General features: G+C 43.9%; 1 protein-coding gene across 2 annotated transcripts in view; it reads right to left on the bottom strand.

The window, feature by feature from the left end:
- Positions 1-487: 487 nt before the first annotated feature.
- Positions 488-23738, bottom strand: part of AVIL (advillin) — a 53083-nt gene continuing 29832 nt past the window's right edge. For both annotated transcript variants that reach the window (XM_042453341.1, XM_042453340.1), the window contains exons 10-20: positions 22221-22374; positions 20125-20225; positions 18837-18974; positions 16012-16170; positions 14928-15107; positions 13361-13506; positions 12173-12317; positions 10196-10384; positions 5942-6010; positions 4548-4691; positions 488-1477 (exon numbers count right to left, since the gene is read on the bottom strand). In XM_042453341.1, coding sequence (XP_042309275.1) covers positions 1364-1477; positions 4548-4691; positions 5942-6010; positions 10196-10384; positions 12173-12317; positions 13361-13506; positions 14928-15107; positions 16012-16170; positions 18837-18974; positions 20125-20225; positions 22221-22374 — 1539 coding nt within the window. In that variant the 3' untranslated portion in view covers positions 488-1363. The remainder of the gene's footprint in view (positions 1478-4547; positions 4692-5941; positions 6011-10195; positions 10385-12172; positions 12318-13360; positions 13507-14927; positions 15108-16011; positions 16171-18836; positions 18975-20124; positions 20226-22220; positions 22375-23738) is intronic.

Genomic DNA, 23738 nt, shown 5'->3' with positions numbered 1-23738 from the left:
GTTTTGCAACACATGTTACAAACAAGCAGGCTACTGAAGCACAGCTGCAAAATATAGGTAAAAGCACCTTCAGCTTCTTACTGGGTTATCTAACTTATCCATGTGCTTCAGGGCTGACCCAAGACATTTTGTTGCCTCAGGCAAACTAGTGTAGGGATGGGCAAAGTTTAGCCCTCTAGATGATGATGGACTACAACTCTCCATTCATCATCATTGCTTCTGTGGGCTGGGGCTCATGGGAATTGTCATCCAACATCAGCTGGAAGATGGGATTTTGTCCACCTTGAACTACTTCAAGACCTTCTACTTCTTTTGTTTGCATACAATTGTCTGATCCATTTCTCTGTTGCACAGCTCAGTTATGATCGGCCTATTAAGATGTTGCTGCTAGTAGCATAATCCATTGATTGTATTTTAAAAAGATGGAACGGTGGTAGGTATGCTGGACATTTAAAAACAACAACATTCAGTTCTAAAGTAAGCCAAATTTAACAGTATGTATCTTTTATTTATCAAGATTGTATTACATATATTTATAGTTTGCTTTTGCTTAGCATGTCAGACAGGATGTAGGCAGCATGTTGGTTTTGTTGGCACTGGGCTTATCCCTTCTCCTGGAAAGTGTGTGGGGCTGTGTACTTTGAAGAAGCGCTGGGGCATTTTTCTCACACAGCACAAGACTGCTTGAAGCTCCTTTTGTATTAAAAAGGCTTATACAGAGTGGTGAACAAGCTCTATGAAAAGTGTCCCTTCTCCTCTCTCAGGGAAAGAATTTGTAAATGCCCCCCTCTCCCCACCCTTGGCAAGCTATGTTCAGATGATTGGCTCCTTTAGGGTGAATGCTGAGACTCACAGTGGTGGGCAACTTTGGCAGCCCTGAGGAAAGCTCCCCCAGCTCACAATAGTCCCAGGAATTTGTAAAAAGAAAAAGAAAAAATGAAATGCATCCCGGCACATAGAAGGTTGCTATATTAGGACTCTTGGGTGTAAAATGAGAAGTCCTGGAATTCTAGGAACCACTGTGGCTACTTATTCTTAGAAAGCATTTAAGCCCAGAGCAGAGAGAACAATGCTGTTGCCAATACATTTTCAAAGCCTTTCCACTTCCGTTAGTACTATGCTTGACAATGAAGGTTTGTAAAGTGTGAAGACAAAAAGAGGGAAAAAATGAAGCTTCTTGGTCATCAGCAGCTTTGAGCAAGATACAAAATTGCAGTTGAAAGCACAGTTAGGCACAAACGTGATATATATATTGTTGGAAGGATGAATACAGCTCCTGCCATAGGCTAAGGTGCTTCTGGATTTGGGGCCTGCCCCAAAACATGTTGATGGTTCCTATTTTACCTCTGGAAATGCTGCTGCTTCAGAAAAGCCCCTTTTCTTTCTTCATGTTGAGCTGTTTCCATGTCGGAAGAGCAGCAAACTCCTTCCTGGAGATGCCAAAGACTCTCACAAAGTCTTCTTCTGACAGGAAACTCTGTTAAGTGGGGGGAAAAACCACAGCCCTTGCATGAGTAAGGAAACCATCTGGCCTGAGTAGACCAGGGCCGACAGTGTGGTCCTTTACCTAACCAACTAAAGTTAGTTGTGTACTGCACAAGGGAATACATGAACCATGATAAGCTATTTTCGTAGAGGTCTGTTCTTAACCACAACCTGGTTTTCACACATGGCTGCCCAGAGGTTTCATGGGGCAGAGGGGAAGTTGGAGACCTTGTTGCAGCCTCTTACTAGGATTCATATATGTGGGGATGAGCTATAGTGAGCTAAAACCCAATGCTGCTACAGAGGCTAATGGTATAAACAGAATACGAGGAAGAGGAGTCCCAACCTTTTCAAGTGAGGCAAGTTGCTTTTCTCTTTTACACACTCAACTTCTCACAAATTGTAGAAGTGGTGAACCTGTTTCTCATGATATAGCTTTGAATGGCAGTTGGGGACTTCCTAACCTCCAAACAATCTTCCCTACCACAACACTTAAGAAATGACCATGCATATAAATGTATCTATTTACTACACTGTGCCACCAGTGTTCATTGTCTTTTGCTGAATGCTGGTTCCTGCCTGAAGAATCTTACTATCTACATGTCAAAAGAGGGGAGATAAGGGGTCAAAACAGGGAAGCAATGGCTAAGTGTTACAGTTAAATGTCCACGGGATTAGTTGCAAACTGACTTCCAGTAAGGCATGGGGAAACATAGCCCACTGTAGAGATGGGGAGGGTTAGGATTCGCCCTCTGACACACATGCACACACACTTTTATTTGGTGGAAGAATGTTATACAATTTTTGATGTTAAATAAAAATTAGAGGACTCCAGTTCTATAAGTATGAAGTGATGCAGTTAAGAAAGAGGTCTCACTTGAACTCAAAGGCTTTCTTTCACAGCCAGCATCCATAGGTTTTTGTAGGTTTTTTAAGCTATGAGGCATGCCAACATTCTCTGAAAATGCCAGCCACAGATGCTGGTGAAACATTAGCAATAAACTCTTCCAGAACATGGCCACATAGCCCGAAAAACCCACAAAAAACAACAGGTCTAACTCTTTGGCCTAGATCCTATACATTAGTCCCAGCTTAAGTAGAAGTGTTGGAACAGTTGTTTGCCTAAGAGGGACACCGCTGCAGACACAAAGAAACCACAGCCTGTTGGAGGTAAAGGCCACAACTTTATTTGCATAACAAAAGGACCAAGCCAACGCAAAATGTAGGGTTGGCTCCAATGCATGAGGTCTGGATCTGTCATCCATCAGCCCAGTACTGAGTGGATGAACCAAAGTGCTTGGTCACAGCCAAACTTCGGGATGGCAAGTGATTACATAACTATCCCTTGCCAATGGGGGACGCTATGCCGGTGATGCCCCCTCAATGGCAACACCGCCTCACTCGCAATGCCGCCCCCCCGTGTCCGGATGGATTCCCGATCCAGCGCTACGCAGCCCTGGAAACCACGCCCACCAGATCCAAGACCTATGCAACCGCCACACAAAGTTGTGACAACAACCCAAACCCACAGAGGGAGGGTGGGTGGGTGAGCCAAACGTAAAATGGCGCCGTCCATCGAGGCCTCGTGGCCTTTTATAGGCCTGTTGGCCAATGGGAGGCCGGCATGGGGTGGCAAGGCCAGCCTCCCGGCCTCCCTCCAATCTCGGGTGGTGCCTGGGTATGATGCCGCCCAATCAGTAGGCACCTCCACCCGCAGAGGCCGCTGGGACCTGTAGTCCCCAGCGACGCGGGCGGAAGCGCCGCCTTTCCTCCCCTGTCCTAGCCAATCTCGGCTCGAGCGGTCCCCGCCGAGGCTTCTGGGGGCCGCCCGAGCCGGAAGAGGCCGGCAGTCCTCCGCGGGGCTTCTCCCGGTGGCAACCGGGCCGTCCCGCCGAGGTGGGCGGCCCCATTAAATGGTGAGTCAATTTGTTGTGTGTCTTCAAGTCATTTCTCACTTTGTGGTGACCCAAAGATTTATTTATTATTTATAAAAAAATATTTATATTTCACTTTTTATCAGGGGATTTCAAGCTGGTGTATCAGTAAAACAACAAACAACTTAAAACTATATCAAATATAATCAAATAGTTTAAACAAGACAAGAGCATTAAAAAAAACTTTAAAAGCTACAAGTTTGTTTGTTTTTTAATGGATAGGTTGAGTCTCCCTTATCTGAATTGCTTGGGAGCAGAAGTTTTGGACTTTGGAATATTTGCATATGTTGCTCTTGTGTGCCTTCAAGTTGCTTCCAACTTATGGTGACCTTGAGGTGAACCTATCATGGGGTTTTCTGGGGCTGAGTGTGTATGACTTACTTAAAGTCACCCAGTGGGTTTCCATGGCCAAGTGGGGGATCAAACTGTGGTCAACAGAGTCATAGTCCAATGTTCAAACTACCATGCAACTCTGTCAATACAAAGATTAGCTCCCATTGTCCAGGGTCATGTGGATTGCTTATGTCAGCATAACTGTCTGCCACAGCAGCATGAGCACTTTCTTAAGTGGTGCCTAGTTGTGGTAACATAAGCCATCTGCTTGGGAAGTGGCAAGGCTGAGGTTTACAGAGGATGGATTCTGCTCCATTTCTGCATCATTGTACAGTGGACTCATGAAAAACCCTAATAATAATATTCATTGAGATTCTAGATCAAAATATGTGGAGTATCTTGCCCACTGCATCCAGTGCTGTGCTTCCCCTTGTTCCTATATGGCAGCTGTCAGGTGGGTGGTTACTGGCTGGGGAAAGAATGGGAAGGCAACCAGGCAGCATCCAGCTGTAGTTCTACTGGCAGGGGACAAGAAAAGGAGTTACTTCCCAAGAGTCTATATGTTTAGGAGATTGCCCTCATTTCTCTGTAGCCAAGTTCTCCCTACCCATCCTCAACCCAGATTTGACTTTGGGAGGGCAGCTTGGACATTGTGCAAGAAGGTAATGAATAGTTCCTTGTGCAACATGCAGTACCAGATAAATGTTGGTTAACCAACCCTGAGATATGGGCATTTCTATCTAGATCCACCCCTCTTCTCTTTTGAAACACAGGCATTACCACAAGAGAGCTCACCTCCTTCTTTGCAGGATCCACATCTTCAGGCAGTTCATCTCGGCAGGACAGCAAGACTTCCAGAGAGTAGGTTTGGTGTTTGGTGGTGGTGCTACTACTACTCAGGGTCCCTGGTTTTGGCATAAGCGATGCATCATCCAGATCCTAAGCAGAAAGGTACTTTGCTAAATGCAACCTGGATAGTAGACTCTAGGCCAATATTTCTTAAACTAGTGCAGTAACTGGTGCCCACTTTTATCCAGAAATAAAAAAGAATGCATGCCTTACTATTGTATGCCCAAAGATTTATTTTTGAGAGTAATAGCCAGCCAACCTCATAAGAGTCTGCCTCTGGGTTTCTGCCTAAGTGCTTGTATATGTGGAGATGGTTTCTCTGCATGAACAGAGTTAAATGGTTCAGCCCTGCCATATTCTGAGACAAAGCAAAATGACTTGTTCTCAGCAGAAGCCTGTTTCAGAGAAACAACCTCCTTCATGAATGGATATTTTGGGATTCATTTATCAATTATAATCGGTCTCATATAGCAATACATGAAAATGACTGGATTGCAGTACAGTCAGCCATCGTTATCCATGGATTTAAAAAAATTTTTTTTTATCCAGTTCCAAAAAGCAAACCTTGATTTTTGCCATTTGATATAAGGGACACCACTTTACTATGATATTGTATATAATGGGACATGAACAGCCATGGACTATGGTATCCCAGGGAAGTCCTGAAACTAAACCTCAGCAGATACTAAGGGCCGACTGTATATCAAAAAATCACCAGTAATTGTGGTTATTGGAGAGATGGCCATGATTACTGACTGTCCTTTGCTTATCTCATCCAGCATGTCACAAGAGGTGCCCATCCACAAGCCAGTAGGTGCAACTGCATTAATCTCTGTAACAGTGGGAAGTGGTAGGGGAAGGACCACAGTGCAGTGGCAGAACAACTGCTTTTTGTGCACCAGTCCCCAGGTTAAGTTCCAAGCCTCTCCAGTTAAAAATAAGGATCTTAATAAGTGGGTGACCGAAAAGGCACCCTACCAGAAATACTGTAGAACAGCTGTCAGAGTGACAATACTGGGCTAGATAAACAAAATGGTCTGTGTTGGTGTAACACAACCTTCTGTTTAGATGTCCTTTTTTGCCAGAAATCTAGCTGGGTCACTAGTCTGTCGCAAAACATCTACCCAGGTCTCAGAAGGCACCCAGAGCCAACTGATTTATTCTGGTGCCTTTTCTCACTCCCCAACAACAACAATAAAAAATAACAATTTACTTCCTTTTCTTGACAACCCAGATGTGAGGTCTGAGGTGGTCACCTCACTTTGCCTAATAGAAGGGCATGCCTTGCTTCTTAACCATGGACTTTACTACATAATGGGCGAAGCAAATCCTCAACTCACTGCTGTGATTCTGAGAGTACTGTTGGCATCTCTCAGTTCTTCCTTCAGCTGCTCATATGTCTTCCCTTCCTGAAAGAACAGAAAGAGACAGTTACCATGCAGAATTGGGATACCATAGTATTAGGTACTGGGAACAAAGTTGAACTCCCAAGGGTTTAGCCATGGCACCTGTTCTAAATCATGTCACAATCAAGCTTTGGCAAAATGTAGAGAACTGTATCAAAGCAAAGCTCCATCTTGCCAGCATCCTGCTCCTCACAGCAGTCAACCAGATGCTTCCCCACAAAACCCACAAGCAGAGCAATTTTTTGACAATAGACTTCCCATTAGAACATAATCACAGGCCTCGTTACACCCATTTCAACATACTGGCATTTTCAGTTTTAATAAGACTTGCTAAAATCATAGAGCTGGAAGAGACCATGGAGTTTATCAAACAGGAGGAATTTCTCTTAAATTCGAATGAAAAGAAAGTGGAGCCAGAACGCATTCACTTAAAGTCGCTAGTTTAGTGCAATTACGTGAATGCGATTGCGTTCGAACTGGCTTCCCATTGCCCAAAAATAGCATGCCATTGCCCGAATTTGCGTGTGGCAGTCTATCACACAATAATGTGAAACCACACGATTACGTTCAGACTGACTTCCCATTGCCTGAATTTGCATGTAGTGGGCTATCACGCAATAACATTAAACCCCATGATTGCGTTTGGATTGCCATTGGGTTATACTTCCAATTTCCCTTGTCTGATAAATTCCCATAAGGGCCATCTAGTTATTTCTGCCATGCAGAAAGACACAATCAAAGCACCCCCAACAGATGGTTATCCAGCTTCTGCTTAAAAATCTCCAAAGAAGATTCCATTACACTCTAAGACAGCATATTCCACTGTCAAACATTTCTTACTGTCAGGAAGTTCTTCCTAATGTTAAGGTGGAATCTCTTTTCCTGTGGCTTAAATCCATTGCTCTTATGTCCTAGTCTCTGGAGCAGCAGAAAACAAACTTGCTCCATCCTCAATATGACATTACTTTAAATATTTAAACATGGCTATCATGGTACCCCTTAACCTTCTCTTCCCCAAGCTAAACACAGCCAGCTCCCTAAGCTACTCCTCATAGGATATGGTTTCCAGACCTTTCCCCATTTTGATCACCCTCCTCTGAAGATATTCCAACTTGTCAATATCCTTCTTGAATTGTGCCCAGAAATGGAGACACTATTCCAGGTGAAGTCAGACCAAAGTAGAATAGGGTGGCACTATTACTTCCGTCGATCTTGACACTACACTGCTATTGATGAAGTTCAGGATCATATTGGCTTTTTTAGCTGCTGCATCACATTGTTGACTCAGGACTCCCACATCCCTTTTGCGTGTACTGTCGTCAAGCCAGGTCTCACCCATTCTATATCTGTACATTTCATTTTTCTGCTTAACTGTAGTACCTTGCATTTCTCTCTGTTGAAATTCATTTTGTTAGTTCTGGCCCAGCTCTGTAATCTGATAAAGTCAATTTGAATTTTGATGTTGCCCTCTGGGTTATTAGTTACCCCTCCTAATTTGGTGTCATCTGCAAATTTGATAAGCATGTCCTCTATTCCATCATCCAAGTCATTGATAAAGATGATGAATAGCACTGGACCCAGGACAGAACCCTGGGGCAACCCATTAGTCTCTTCTCTCCAGGATAAAAATGAGTTATTGATGAGCACCCTTTGGATTTGGTTGGTCAAGCAATGACAGATCCACCTAACAGTCATATTTTCTAGTTCACACTTTACTAGCTCTTTTGCAAGAATATCATAGGGGGCATTGTCAAAAGTCTTACTGAAATGAAGATTTGTGCAACAGAATCTAGGTCTATGAAGCTGGACCACCAGCTCAGAAAACTAGTCATGTTCTCAGTCTGCATTTGTGTAATCGGGTTCATTCCACAATTCAAGCCCCAGAAGAATCACATTGGTGTTATTTAGAATTGCATCCATTGTTGTGCAAACACCAATTCATAACAGTGAGACTTTTCCTTCCTCCTGTCACTCTTCTGCACCTTAAATCTGGCCTGGAGGCTCCTCCAGCCCTCAAGCAGATTCAAGGGGAGGCTGCAGAGAGAATGAGGGCTGCATTCTGCTAGCAAATGGACAGTTTGGGGAACCCTTAATTTTAGCAGGAGCTTTAGCCAGCCTTGCATTATATTTTAATTTTGGGACATAAAAACTAAGCCATCCAACGTTTTAATTTTATGGTAAAATTTCACATTCCAATTATTAATTGATATTGAAATTCCAGTTGGCAAACCTGGACATATTGGCAGATTTCAAGTGCAAATTTCAGGTATTTAACAAATACCTGTGAATATTTATCTGTTACTTTTACTAGATGACAACATCTGCATAAGGCTTGCATCCTTCCGAGGTCGCTAAAATCAGTACCCAGACTGTTGGGGGCAAATTAGTTTACTTGCTAATTAGCTTACTTGCTGTTCACCGCTATGATATTTGGAATAGCGGTATATAAATAAAACAAATTATTATTATTATTATTATTATTATTATTATTATTATTATTATATATTTGATTCCTTTCAAACCGTGATCCTCCCTATCAGTGTGACATAGAATCATAGAATCATAGAATTGTAGAGTTGGAAGAGACTACTAGGGCCATCCAGTCCAACCCCCTGCAATGCAGGAAATCCAAATCAAAGCATCCCTGACAGATGGCCATCCAGCCTCTGTTTAAAGACCTCCAAGGAAGGAGACTCTATCACCCTCCGAGGAAGTGCATTCCACTGTCGAACAGCCCTTACTGTCAGGAAGTTCCTCCTAATGTTCAGGTGGAATCTCTTTTCCTGCAGCTTGCATCCATTGCTCCGGGTCCTGTTCTCTGGAGCAGCAGAAAACAAGCTTGCTCCCTCTTCAACATGACATCCTTTCAAATATTTAAACAGGGCTATCATATCACCTCTTAACCTTCTTTTCTCCAGGCTAAACATCCCCAGCTCCCTAAGTCGTTCCTCATAGGGCATGGTTTCCAGACCCTTCACCATTTTTGTTGCCCTCCTTTGGACACGCTCCAGTTTCTCAATGTCCTTTCTGAATTGTGGTGCCCAGAACTGGACACAATATTCTAGGTGGGGCCTGACCAGAGCAGAATACAGTGGCACTATTACTTCTCTTGATCTAGACACTATACTTCTATTGATGCAGCCTAAAATAGCATTGGCCTTTTTAGCTGCCGCATCACACTGTTCACTCATGTTCAACTTGTGGTCCACTTGGACTCCTAGATCCCTTTCACACATAGTTTCATTCAGCCAGGTGTCACCCATCCTATATCTGTGCATTTTATTTTTCCGCCCTAAGTGCAATACCTTACATTTCTCTGTGTTGAATTTCATTTTGTTAGCTTTGGCCCAGCTTTCTAGTCTATTCAGGTCATTTTGAATCTTGATCCTGTCCTCTGGGGTATTAGCTATTCCCCCTAAATTGGTGTCATCTGCAAATTTGATAAGTATGCTCCCAATTCTGTCATCCAGGTCATTGATAAAGATGTTGAATAGTACTGGGCCCAGGACAGAGCCCTGTGGGACCCCACTGGTCACTTCTCTCCAGGATGAAAAGGAGCCATTGTTGAGCACCCTTTGGGTTCGGCCGGTCAACCAGTTACAAATCCATGTAACAGTTACTTTGTCTAGGTTACCACATTTTACAAGCTTGTTTGCAAGTATGTTATGGGAAACCTTGTCGAAGGCCTTACTGAAATCAAGATATACTATATCCACAGCATTCCCTTCATCTACCAAGCTGGTAATTTTATCAAAGAAAGAGATTAGGTTTGTCTGGCATGACTTGTTTCTCTGAAACCCATGTTGACTTTTTGTGATTATGGCATTGCCTTCTAGATGTTCACAGACTCTCTGTTTAATTATCTGCTCCAGAATCTTTCCTAGTACTGATGTCAGACTAACTGGACGATAATTGTTGGGATCCTCTTTTTTCCCCTTTTTGAAGATGGGGACAACGTTTGCCCTCCGCCAGTCTGCTGGGATCTCTCCTGTTTTCCAGGAGTTTTCAAAGATTATTGCCAATGGTTCCGATATTACATTTGCCAGTTCTTTTAATACCCTTGGATGGAGTTCATCTGGTCCCGGAGACTTAAATTCATTTAGATTAATAAGGATCTTCCACATGAGGAGCATAATAGTATTTCTGGACACATCAGAGGCATACATTTGAGGAGCAGTCTCCACTTACACTCCAGCAATATGGATCCCAGGCCAGGAACCAGCCTGTGAAGTTGGGGGGCTCGAAACCTTGCTTGATTATCAGTATGGGGGTGTCAGTTTCCCTCCCACTGGGGTGGGTCTGCAGATATTCTTGAGCAGTTGTCAATGCCTCTTTCCTCTCTGTCGCATTGGCTTCTTTGCCAATCCATAAGAAAACCTGGAAAGAGAAGCATTATTGTTTCCTGTTATTCATTTGAGCAATGGAGAAACGTTCTTCCATGGAAAGGAAAGGGCAAAATGGTCCTTCCTAACCTGATGTCCTCCAGAGTTTCTTTCAAGAAGGTAAACGCTTGACACACAGAACTCCTCCACCCTGCTTTATCCTCACAATAACCCTTTGAATTAGGTCAGACAGCAAAAAGGAGAGGCAGAGACTGGCCTAAGGTTGCCCAGTGAGTGTCCTAACTTAGTGAAGACTAGAATATGGATCTTCCAAATCCCAATTAGAACCATTTTAGCATATTTGGCTCCCATGCTGAGTAGCAATAACGGGAGGTAGGGGTGTCATAAGGAGAGTGCTGAGAGTGCCATCTGCGCCAGGTGACACCACTGTTCCCCAAACATCTGCCTTTGGGCAGAAATGGGCTGTGGCATTTACCTGCATCCCTTTAAAATGTTGAAAGATGGTGTGAATAGGGCGAGGCTCAGTGGTAGGGAAAAAGCAAAACCTCAGGGTTTTTTAAAATTATTTTTTTGAAATTAAAATGCATTTTTATTGTTTATTTTAAAATCATTCTTTTAAATTTTTCTTTTAAAACATCACGTTTTACCAAATTGTCACCTTAATGGCATGAAACAGTGTACATGCAAATAAATTTAGACTGTGTAATTGTAATTTAAAGGTATAAATTTAATTTTGCTACTTGTTTATGTCATATCTATTGCCATTACATTCAGTGATATATGGAAATTATAATTTATGAGTAACGGTACAAAAAAATGACTAAAGGTTCTGTATGGTGTGATATGGGAGGAGGTCCATGTGGGGTAAGGGGGTGACACCATCCCTAGTAATGCCACAGACAGGGGGTAGCCATATGAGGAGCGCTAAATGTTATTCACAATTATGATACAATGCATTCTTTATGAAGCTTTACAAGCCTTTTCCCCCTAAGGCACCAGAAGCCTCAGGGGTGAAACAGACTGCCCCAAAAGGGCAAATTCAGGCTGCCCCAGAGCTGCGCCAAACAGATGTGTTCAGCCCCAATCTGCCTTGCAGCCACGATCCCAGAGCAGTCTGAAAAGAATTGCTCTTTTTCAGAGCAGCTTTTCTAGGTTGGGGTTGTTCCCAGGTGGCCTTGGGGCATGCGTTTGTGACCGCCTCTCCCCCAAGCCACCCAGAAGCAGGCTTATTAGGCCCATCTGTTTTGCCCCAGAGTTTTGAAGAAAGCATCTGGCATGCACTTCTGGACTTGAGTGTTCCTTGTTCTACTGCCTTGGAATCATTCTGGTGGTGCAGCTATATCACAACTTGCCTTTCCTTGTCACCCTGAAAACTATTTTTTAAAGGCGGGCTAGAGAGGTTACTGCCTTCTAACTTTCAGAATAGTAACTTTCAGCATTCTTCATCATTGGCTTTGGGGGCAACATCCAGACATGATTCCTATTCAATTTTAAAAGAATTTTTTAAAGCAAGTGTGGGCAACCTGTGGCCCTCCGTGTGTTATTGGACTTCAGCTCCCATCATCTCTCCCCAGTGTCTGGTCTAGCTAAAGTAGATGGGATTTACAGCCCAGTAACACTGAGTAGCTCACCCTTGCCTTAAAAGTTTCCACAAACCTCCAAATCTTCCCTTCTGACAAAGGAAATGGACCTCCAAAAGCTTCCTCAAACTCCCTAATAGAATGAAATAACAACAGGAGATACACATGACACCCTCGCAAGAGAATGGGAGATTTAGAAGTTCAGGAGAACTTCATGCTCCCTGACTCCAGTCCAGCCTCACCTGGTCCCAGGTATCCAGCAGCATAACGTCACTTTCACTGAGGTCCTCCTGGATGAAGTTCGTTATCTCGGTGACGATAAAGCGTCCAGTTTTGTTGGAGCATTCAAAAAGCCGAGGAGGGTGATCAGGGACTTCCTGTTGCAGCCTGGAAGGAAGAAAGGGGTCATTGGGAGAAAGACCCTCCTGGCCTCATTGCCAAGGTATGCAGATGGAAGGCTTGCTGAATGAAACCCAGCAAAACAACCAGATTGTCCAGGGAAGAAAAATCTGAATGCAAACCTATTCTGTTCAGTTTCTTGCCACCATTCAAATCAATGCTCAAGCAATAGTTATCATAATCAGAATAAATGAATAAATTTTATTTCTTACCCACCTCTCCCCAAGGCTCGAGGCAAAATACAACAGAGATTAAAACACATAAAACCATTTAAACACAGTAAGATAAAACACATAAACATGGGACGCAATAAAATAATCTGACATAAAAACAAACCAATTTAAAATTAATGGTTTAAAATTGACTGGGTAGGTCATAAAGTGTTTCCAGATAAGTTTTTAACTGTTCCATTGCCTGCCTCATTAACAGATGCTAATTACATCACTTTCCATTTCAACCCACCCATACTTTCCCCACTGCTGCTTCTCTCTTTTCTTTCTTACCAAGAAAAAAGGTTGAAAATGTGGAACAATTACATTATGGCCTTTGATTGATAGTGTTAGTTGACTGCCATCCAGCTGGTCAAAAACATTTAAAAGAATAAATAGAAAATGGTAGCAGTTGGGGAAAAAACACATATTGTTATGAGCTTCCAAGTCAACTCCAATTTATGGTGATCCTCTCATAGGGTTTTCTTGGCATGATTTCAGATGAGAAAGTTTGCCAAAGTTTGCCATTGCCTTCTTCATAGGCTGAGAGGGTATGATTTGCCTAAGGTTACCCAGTGGGTTTCCATGGCTGACTTTACATCAGTTACTGAATGGCCATGGAGGGTGGGGCTATTGCAGATAAACAGTGAGCCCTTGTGGGAGTTAAGTCACTGCAAAGGCAGAAAAAGAATTCCATCCTCTGCAGCAACAAAACAAAAAAAGGATATATTCCAAATGTATGTTGCTCAAGCTTGTGTAGGATTCAGACCACACATCTCTGGAGGACAGAGGTAGAGTGTAGTTGGGATAGGATGTAGGTACCTTTTTTCACTTGCATAAGGAGCTTGGCCTCCCAGCAGCTCCCAAAACTCCTTTGGCTCCTGTCCTTCTGCCACAGTCTCCTGAAGGCCATCACAGATCATGATGGCAAGCTGCTTGGCCATTTCTCTTTCATCGCCGCTGGAACCCTATCATGAAAGCCATAGAACTGAGACAGGATTGGGCAGCCCAAGACATTTGTTGCTTGAAACAAAGAACATAATGATGTTCTCCTCACTCTAATTCTTCCGCAGGAGGTCACTGCAGCAAATGGCAGTAGCAATATGAGTGACAGGCTGTTGCCACACTACAAAATAAATGCAGTAACTGTCATGGCTCCATGCAATGGAATCTTGAAAGAGAAGGCCAAATATCTCACAAAAGTACAAATCCCAGAATTCCATAGCATTGAACCATGGCAATTAAAACAGTATCAAACTGCATTTATTCTGTAGTGTAGATCAAGTAACGATGGCAGAGTTTGCAAAATATACCTTTTTGACTATAGTGCCCAGAATCCTCTGACTATGTTGACAGTGATTTTTTTTTTAAAAGAAAGTAATTTTTTCATGTTCTACAGGATAACATTTTCACTGTTTCCAATGGCAGCTGGCAATTTAAAAGATGTAGAGCAGATTGCATGGCATATACATCTCTGTCCTCAAAACAATTTGCCACCATTTTGCACTCTTCTGAGTGCCTGCCACCTGAAGCAGCTTCCTCACTCTGAGACATGGTCACAGAGTGCTGCTCCACACATTTTAGGCTTTTATCAAAATTAACTTCAAATCTCCAAAAAAAATGCTCCTAGGTGAAAAGACGAACAGTCTTCACTTCAAAAGTGAAAGCATTTCTTTTGTTGTTAAAAATACATTAAGTCCTATCCTCACGGCTGTCAGATTTAAACATTCTATGGCTGCAATCCTGTATGGGTTAATATAATGTAGGAGTTCTGCATGCACAGAAATGTTAGGTTGAGTCATATACGACCATCTCCACCACTATATTGTCTTTGAATCTGCCCCCACCCCGGGATATGGCCATTCCATGCCTTATGGGAAATGGGCAGAATCAGACAAACTTCTGGCTATGTCTCTGTAGCCAGATGCAAAATAATTACAGCAGCACTAAGATCTGTATGTGTCCTCCAGAAGTCTCAGCACTGACATAATCATTTTGTGTCTGGCTATGGAAACATAGTCTGATATTTCACCAGTCTCCCTTTGTTCCCCATGAGGCGTGCAGTGGCCAACAGGTGGGGCTTTAGAGGCTGTATGGTAAGACAGAAGGAGGGTTTGGTACTGCAGAGGGTTGGAGGGCATTCCAACCCCTACCAGCATCCAAAAAAAATAAATGCAGATGCATAAGGGAAACTTGCAAGTGAGTATGCCACTAACAGAATGCCAGCCTCCATGAGCCATAGGTACTTTAAAAATTGTCAAAATATTTCCAGGTTAGTAAATGCCATTATAAGAGCCTATCTGAAATTGAGTAGAAGAGCATCTTCTAGATTTGCCACCCAGCTGAGCTTTCCTTCATCCCCCCTCTGAACCACGCTTCCTGGCCTCACCTTGCCATACCACAGGTAATGCCCTGTCTGGGCTTTAAGCAAGAAGACATCATTGGAATTGAGAGACGCGGCAGATGCTGGCACCTCCACTGCCTTAGTATTGGAGCTGTCTGTTCCACGGATCTGGAAGAGCCTCACTGGGGCTTCTTCTTGACTGCTGCCTTTCCTTGATGTTCCACCCTGAAGAGGATGCACCAGAAGGGCAGAACAAGACAAGCTGAAAACAGCCATGATGCTTTTGGATAGGCAATATCTAGCTTAGGAGTGGGAACTGTGTGTACCCCAAATGTTGTTGGACTGCAACTCCCAGCATTCTTCACCATTAGCTAATCTTGCTAGGGCTGATGGGACTTCCAGTTCAACATCTGGAGAGCTGCAAAGGTCTCACCCCCAATGTATGGTAAGGAGGCAACAGCCACCTCTCAGTGAGCTGAGAACACACTGTCAGACCCTGTGTGGGATTTTGAGCATAATCATGGATTTAAACATTCACACCTCCACAATACCCTATTCAGTTCTTCCCTCTGGTTGACTGTCCTATTTCTATTACAGGGTTTCCCTATCTTTGGGTGCATCTACATTGTAGAAAGAATGCAGGTTGACACCAACTCAAAGGCTGTAGCTCCATTTTAAAATTAAAATGTAAACGTAATATTAATAGTTTCCCTCTTTCTTTAAAAAAAAAAGTTGAACAGTAGTAAAGGTCACTATGAAAACCCTTACTTAAAAAACATTGGTTCCCGAAAGTCTGTTAGCATAAAAAAAAGTCCTGCCTCCCAATGGAAGGGAAACAAGGAGTGGGGCAGCCTAGTCTCTGTGGGGAGCTCCTGAGCTTAGGAGCAGCCACCAAGAAGGCCTTCTCTTGTGTCCTCACCAAATGTGCCTGTGAGGATGGTGGGATCAAGAAAAACACTTTTTTGGAAGATATCAGCACCCAAGACAAGCTCACATGGGAAAACATGTTCCTTCAAATCAGCATTCTCCAGATTCGCAAGGTTCTTTAGGGGCAAGCTATAGCAGTTGATGAAGAACACAAAAACTCAGTAGGAGATTCTTAATTGCACTACTGAATCCTGCTTCGTACCTCAAAGATGACAAGCTTTCCTTTGAAGATGGCGAGGAAGTGACGCGGTTCTTTGCCCATGGCCACTCGGACCTGCACAGGCTCCCCGTTGAACTGCTGATCCATCTCCACCGCATGATAAGCTGAGGCTGCAAGCTCATCCACGGTGGCATGGCATCCCTGAGGCACAGCAAAAACATCAAGAGGTCCAGAAGATGAACTGAGCAGTTCTTTCTATGGGCACATCACCTCAGTGAGGGGTGAGTACTACTGGTGTAGTCTTGTTCATAGCTCTAGACGTGGACAGGAGAAACTGAACTTCAAATCTACATTTAGCCTTGAAGGCCACCAGCTGACTCTGAGTAAATCAGTATCTCTCCAGCTAATCAACTATGCAAAACTATCAGAAGAATGTGGGTAAAATCTGTCCATGGGCATTACTACATGGGCCATTTAAAATGGTTTCCTCCTGCCCTCATCACACCCTATCTTCATAGCACAAAGCCAAACCCCGTTTGGAGTGCAGACTGTCTTCATGACATGAGGTTAGTTGTGCACCAAATCAACCCCTTTACTGCATTAAAATGGATTTTAAAAATTGACCTTTCCAGAAAACCCAGAGCAGTGGATTCCAGGAAAATCTAGAGTACCCCAAAACAATGCCAGGTGCCTGTCTGCACATGGGTCCCGCTGTATTACCCAGTGAAAACAACCAGTGGCATCACTAGGTGGGCTGTGGTGCTGCAGACTGTGGTGACACCCCAGAGGGGGGTGTCACCCAGTGAGGTACAACCCAGGGGGAGTGGGTGGCTGCCTTCTGTGTCTTGCACAGCCATGGCCACGTGGGACTTGGAGGGGGGGGACTGCTGAGTGGGCCGAGTGTGCTCCCCATCTTGTTGCCACAGTACCATTTTACATGCTGCAGCAGCAAGGTGGGGGAGTGCCCTTTGGCCCCGTGCCCATAAGCCCTGCCTCCCCACAGCAGATTTATGTTGAAGACAACACTAGTCCGAGTCATTCCCTCTGAGCTCAAAACAAGGTGCTCAGTCATGTAATCAATGCTGAACACCTCAGTGGGAGTGAGTTGTGCCAGTGGGGACAGCGCCAGGTTTCACGGATGAACACATGTCTAGACAGCCACCTAACATTGCTCTAGAGTACAGAAGTAACAGGGAATTTGGGACAGCTTTTGGGCCAGAATACTCTGGGAGCAGTCCAGAATAATCTGCCAGTGTAGACATGCCCCATGTCAACCTAAACTTGTTAGAGGAAAGCTTGGAATTTAGATGTTATAAAACAGGTGGATATCATGCAGCCCTTCAGATGACAGACTGTGCATCCAAGCAGTTCTCACCACTGGCTATCCTGGCTTGGGCTGCTGGGCTGTACAGTCCAACTGGAGGGTTTGATTATTCCCACCCAGTTATAAAGTAATAACCACTAATGGTTTGGATAAAACTGCAGATGATGCTATAGTTTGGGGAGGACAACTTGTGGCTCTCCCAAGATTATTGGCATCCACCTCCCATTAACCTGCACAACTGTTTATGCTAGCTAAAATGGATGGAAGTTGCAGTTCTGACTCAGCTGGTAGATTAACAGCTAATTATTCTCTCTGTCTCTCTTTCTCTCCCTCGCTCTCTCAGCCAAACTAAGCATTACATGGCAGATTGCATAAATGAAATGAAAAACATATTTTTCTCTTCAAAAAGCAGGTGTGAGAATTTGGATCAGGAATGTAGAATGTGAGGAGGACAATACACTTCTTGCCCCATGTCAATTGTCTCACTGAAATCCCCCTTTTAGTAACAGAAAAGATCAGTATTGGTCCTAAGCTCATCTGAATACTGGAACACATACATTTTGTGCTGGAGAGATAGTGGAACCTCAAGCACTCTGTATCTATACCTTCAAGTCACTTGTCCACTTATGGTGACCTTATGAATTTCATATGGTTTTCTTAGGCAAGGAATTCTCAGAGGTGGTTTTGCTAGTTCCTTCCTCTGAAATATAGCCCATATTACCTGGGATTCCTTAGCAGTCTTCCATCCAAATACTAAACAGGGATGACCTTACTTGATTTCTGTAAAGCGCTGTACATGGGGCAACCCGTGTGCCACATTCAGAAGCTTCAACTGGTGCAAAACATGGCAGTCAAATTGGTCGCAGGAAAATCTAGGGTCGACCGAATTACACCTATTCTAAAATCTTTACATTGGCTCCCTATTAAATTCCAGGCACAGTACAAGGTTTTGGTTATTACCTATAAAGCCCTACATGGCTTGGGTCCAGCTTACTTGAAGGAACGCCTCCTCCCATATAATCCTTCCTGCACACGCAGGTCCTCTGAGAAGCATTTACTGAAATCAAGAAAAACTAGACTGATGGAGACTTCCCAGAGAACCTTTTCAGCTGCCGCTCCAAAAATTTGGAATGACCTGCCAGAGGAGACTCACCAGATTACTTCTATTGAGGCTTTCAAAAAGATGATAAAAAATTATCCTCTTCCGGCGGGCTTTCCCAAACTGACCTCTCCCCAGAATAGAACTAATTTGTTCATTACTTATCTTCCAAGATCAGATGGTATTTAATGTATTTAGGCAGCACTATTCTTTTCTGAACAGGATTCTGCCAGATGTGTTAAATTACATGATCCCATGATGGGGGCTGTAGTCCAACACATCTAAAGAGTGCTGGATTGGGGAAGGAAAAGCATGTCCTTCTTTTCCCAAGTCACGGCCTTATACACTGCCCATAACAGCACAAAAGGCTTTTAAATAAAATCCCCATGGGAAACTGACAAATTGTGCATCTGGGGTCACCCCAGTTGAGACTCTCTCGTCTACCTGCCAGATGTACAAGATGTAACGTGTCTTCCGGTTCACTTCATAGGTGTACAGGACTAAGTAGCAATCTCCACCATAGAAGAATCCATGCCACTGAGAGGCCACCGGCACAAGTTCCAGGTTCTCAACCCTCCAAACCTAGAGAGAACAAAACAGTAGGCACAAATGGATATTATCACAGCAGTTATGTTGTCTTCTAAACCAGCAGTGTAGTGGATCTGAGGCTGGCAGGATTGAGATGCCAAAACAGATAAATTAGCATCATCTGCCATCCCACTTGCAAGTTTCTCTTTTCCTTTACCTTTAGCTGCAGTCCTCAAGAGCAGCAGTTCCCAACTTGTGCTCCATGGAGCCCTTAGGGCTCCGTGAGTCAAAAAGGTTGGGAACCCCTGCTCAAAGGTATCTGCAGGGAAAATAGATTTTCCCAGGAAACAATAATCACTTTGCACTATTTGTGTTGTAATGAAAAATATTTGGGGGAGGCTTGGTTTGGAATGGAATGGACAATTAAGATCCATTTGCGTTACAAACACTAGTTTCTACTGGAGATGAAAACTGCTAGAACCATTTTCTTGTCAAAGCAGCCTGCATTTTGAGAATCACCAAGGAGACCTGGGTATGATTGTGTCTCAATGAGCTACTAACACCATGCATTCTAGGGATGTGTAGAAGTCATTTCTATCATGTTTGGAGCCCTTCTGAGCATCCCATGAATCAAAAACAATTTTTGCATAACTTAAAAAAACATTTCATAGCCCTGAAATGTTCCAAAACATCCACTGCGAGTATGGAGTGCATTTCAACCACATTTTGCTGCCCCTGCACCAATTTAAGTCCAGGAATGGCCTGTGTTTTGAAACACAGTGAAACAGGATGAGAATATCCCCATGCCCCAATAGAGGAAGAATTTGGGGACATTTTGATTTTTGAATGTATCAAAGGAAAACACAGAAGACTTGTTATGAGACATAACTTAGTGGAAAACAAAATAATGTTGGGCAAAGTTAAAGGTAGTGGGAAAAGAGGAAGACCGCAACCCAGGTGGATAGAGTCAACCAAGCAAGCCATGGCCCTGAGTTTTCAAAACCTGAGCAAGGCTTGTTAATAACAAGATAACTTGGAGGTCTCTCATTCATAGGTGAAGCTGACCTGATGACCCCTGCATGATACTCAAAGCTACATACTATTGAACATGCAAATATGATGACCAACTAAGATGAAAAATGAAAATAGAAGAATTTTATTTGGATAGGAAAGCCAAGCTTTTCATGCTGTGATTGCTTCTTACCTCAATTGTCCCTTCCCCATTATCCACCATCCTCTCCTGAGCTGCCAGTTCTGGCTGAGCATGCAAAAGGGTGACATCAAATTTTTCCTGGTTGATCTTAGCTGGAAAGAAAACAACCATCAATGGGGAGAGAGCAACTGGCATCATTAGAGTATAGAAGACAATAATGGTTTCCCAGATGTTCTTTGTCTACAAATTCCATCAGCTCTGTCCTAGGCAAGGATGAAAGATTATGAGAGCTACATCTGAAAACATCTAAAAGATTATTGCTATTGTCTACTCTTCAATTAAATCCAGATTTTATGAATCTACATTTTAAAATTTAATTTCTATCCCACTTTTTTCCCATATGGAAAACCCAAAGCCTTGATGCCCTGGTGGCACAGTGGTTAAATGCCAGTACTGCAGCCACAAGGTTGTGAGTTTGATCCCAGGGCTCCAAGGTTGACTCAGCCTTCCATCCTTTCCTAGGTCAGTTAAATGAGTGCCTAGCCTGTTGGGGGCAACTGGCTTACAGATTAGAAATTGCTTAGAGAGTGCTGAATTTACTAAAGCTGTATAGAAATGTAAATGCAATTGCTAAAGTGGATTACACAAAACAATCTGTCATACATTTTTTTTTAAAAAGGAATGATCAGCAGTCTACACAAAAACATCTGTTCAGAACAGTTAAAAACACACCATACATCCTTGGGGACAGGGGGTCAAGGTAAAAAGGCCACAGAAAAATCTGAGGGAAATAGCTGCTGGCCAGAATCTGCTATCACAGTGTACATCCTTTACATAGGTGCTAAGAAATCCTATTAGGCATCTGTGAAGGTGCATAATGGAATACTGAGAAGAGTACCCAGATGTGCATTGGGCTCTACATCGTCACTCAGTTGGTGTCCTGATGCATAACAGGACCGGTACATATCAATTCCAACGAGCACTGGTCCCATTAGGTATTAGTCCTAATGCACAATGGTCACTTTTCTGGCTCCCATTACTACATTGCCTATGTAGTAATGTAACAGCTGCCCCTTAATGGATACGGATGTTATGGAACTGTCCACTGTAATCACAGGTGTGTGTGTGTGCGTGTGCTAACCATACCAGGTGACACCCCAGAGGAACAATGACACCCGGTTGGACCTTTTCCCCTTTCAGTGCAGAGCAGACACATGTCTCTCTTGGCTGCTCCATCACCAGGATGCCTCCCTGGGGTGGCACCCTCTGCACCAGGTGACACCCTAGCTAGTGACACTACTGGAACTGCCCAGTTCTAACTCCTACAAATTTAAGTCCACTTGTGAAGACAACAGGATTTTGGCTGCCATTTTTTAAACAAGAAAATGTTGACAAATGGGTATAAAGAGATGTAAAAATATGCAGACATTGAAGATTTTTTTCGTAATGGTTTGGTTTTTTAACCTGCATTCATGGCTTTAGACTGTAATTTCTTTGGAGCTGAGACCTGACATTTGTACTTTTTAAAGCATTATGGACATAGATGGGGAAAGGAGGAGGAGGAATCAGGAAGGACAGCCTACTGTCAGAAGGTGTCAACCGTCAAAATATCACAACCCCATTCCATTTCAGAAGTTTTTCTTCAGAGTCAGTCATTTAGCTTCTGAAAGCAGGCTGAAGGGCTGACAGGAACTGTGTGTATGCTTTCCACACCTTCAGGTGGGACACCAACAAAGATGACTAGTAACTTCCTTGACAATAAAAAGGGAAGCTGAATTGCTGAGGCTGCTGAATCTTCTTCTACACAGCAGATTTTACAAGGCCAGCCTCACCATGAAGCAGAGGGAGGCAACTGGCTCAGGCAGCAGATGCTGGGGGCAGCTTATTTAAATTTAAATAAATAAATACCCCTTCCAGTCAGATTCTGAGAGAGAGGGGTGCTATTGTTGCCTCAGACAGTAAGCAATCTTGGTATGGCCCTGAAGTTTTGCTATGGCATAGGTATGGAGAGGGCATAGAAGGCCCTGTTTCTTGTCCAGATCATAAGGCAACAAGCAACTACATGAAACAATCAGTCCAGGAATGTGGGTAAGAAAGAGTTTCTCCAAAGATGACTATCACCCATCCAGCAACAAGACTTGCCTTACCGATTGTGCCCACGGCATAGGTTTTTCCAAGCCCCACAGACTGGTTGGCAACTGTCCACTTCTGGAAGAGTTGTTTGAACATGGCTGACTCGGCTCCATCGTGTACAGTCTCCAGATTTGTGCTGCAAGGGTAGCCTTTCATCTTCATAAATTCCTGTGGGAATGAGAAAAAAGGAGCATTACAGGATTACCAAGGATAGATTATGGGACTTTTCTTGCTTTTGCCACATAAATTTCTGTGCTGCCTTAAGGAGGTAGCTGGACAGTGGCCTAACAGCAGCGCCTAATAGCTGGAGCAGCCCTCAGTGAGAACAGAATAGCTTGAATGATTTGAACACTAAATCCACATCATACCACTTCTACCATCACACACAAGAACTGCCCCCCCAAGCCCATTTCTATATATTGCTGAATATGTTTTTCTGACTTCTCTATACCACATTTATTATTTCAGCAACAACTTGCCCTGTTCTGGCTTCTGGAAGGGTATGCATTAGTAAAGTGGCCAGGACAATTTCCTTTCTGAAAAACAAAACAAAACCCTTCAAGTTTAATTTCACACTTGTGCTTATTGTGGGATAGCTGTAACTCAAATACATCCAGTGACATTTACACTTAGACTTAGTAGTATGTGTGAAGGTAGGTACTGAGTAAATACTGAGAGTCAACTTGGGTGCATTAGATGGATGGTTTAAGCATTACACTAGGATCGAAGGTTGCCATATCCTCCTGGCGCGGGGGCGGACTTTCCTCCCGTTTGGGGCAGGGCCACAACAGTCCCACCCCAGTTGGCCCCACACCCCCAGGACTCCCCCCCCCCAGCGAGGCCACTGGAGGCAGCTCCATCCCTCCCCCCCATGGCTGTGTGCCACCCTCGCGGCCTCCCTGCCTGGCTCAGCCTAGAGAGCAGGTCTTCAAGACATCTGCCACTCAGAGCTATTGCCAACCCACTTGGTATATATGTCTTGCAAAAGGCATTACTTTCCAGGTTACAGTGAGGGGAAAAAAGGCCATAAATCGTTCATGTTTCACTGGGAGTCTAATGCCTCATCTTTTAAATGTATACCACTCAGTATTCTTGTAATTCTTTATCACAGGATCGTTTTTGAGGCCCTAAACACCTTTACTTGTAATATGCAAATTTCTCCCAAAGCTAGGCTTGCCATATCCCTCCTGCCAGCGGGACATTCCCGGTTTTTCACCACTAGGGGGCGTCCCTGCACGGTTTCCTCCTTGACTCAGCTTTTTCCCGGTTTGAGGAGGTTGCTGCCAGACTCAGGAAGAGCCTTCAGGGCCAGGAGGTGAGGAGGAGGAGGAGGAGGCATCGCTTGGGAACAGAGCCTCTTGCTGGTGGAAGGGAGGAGGCTGCGATGATCAGGAAAAGCAGGGGCTCCTCCGGATGGTCCTGGCCACTTCCCTTGGGTCCATCCTTCCTCCCTCCTCCTCTTCCTTTCAGAGCAGCCACAGCCGAGGTGAGCTGCTCATTCAAACTCCCTGGCTTTTCTCTCCCCCCCCCCC

The sequence above is a fragment of the Sceloporus undulatus genome, chromosome 2 (assembly GCF_019175285.1).
Source record: "Sceloporus undulatus isolate JIND9_A2432 ecotype Alabama chromosome 2, SceUnd_v1.1, whole genome shotgun sequence".
In the NCBI taxonomy this organism is placed as follows: domain Eukaryota; kingdom Metazoa; phylum Chordata; class Lepidosauria; order Squamata; family Phrynosomatidae; genus Sceloporus; species Sceloporus undulatus.
This window is presented reverse-complemented; position numbering and strand designations above follow the sequence as displayed.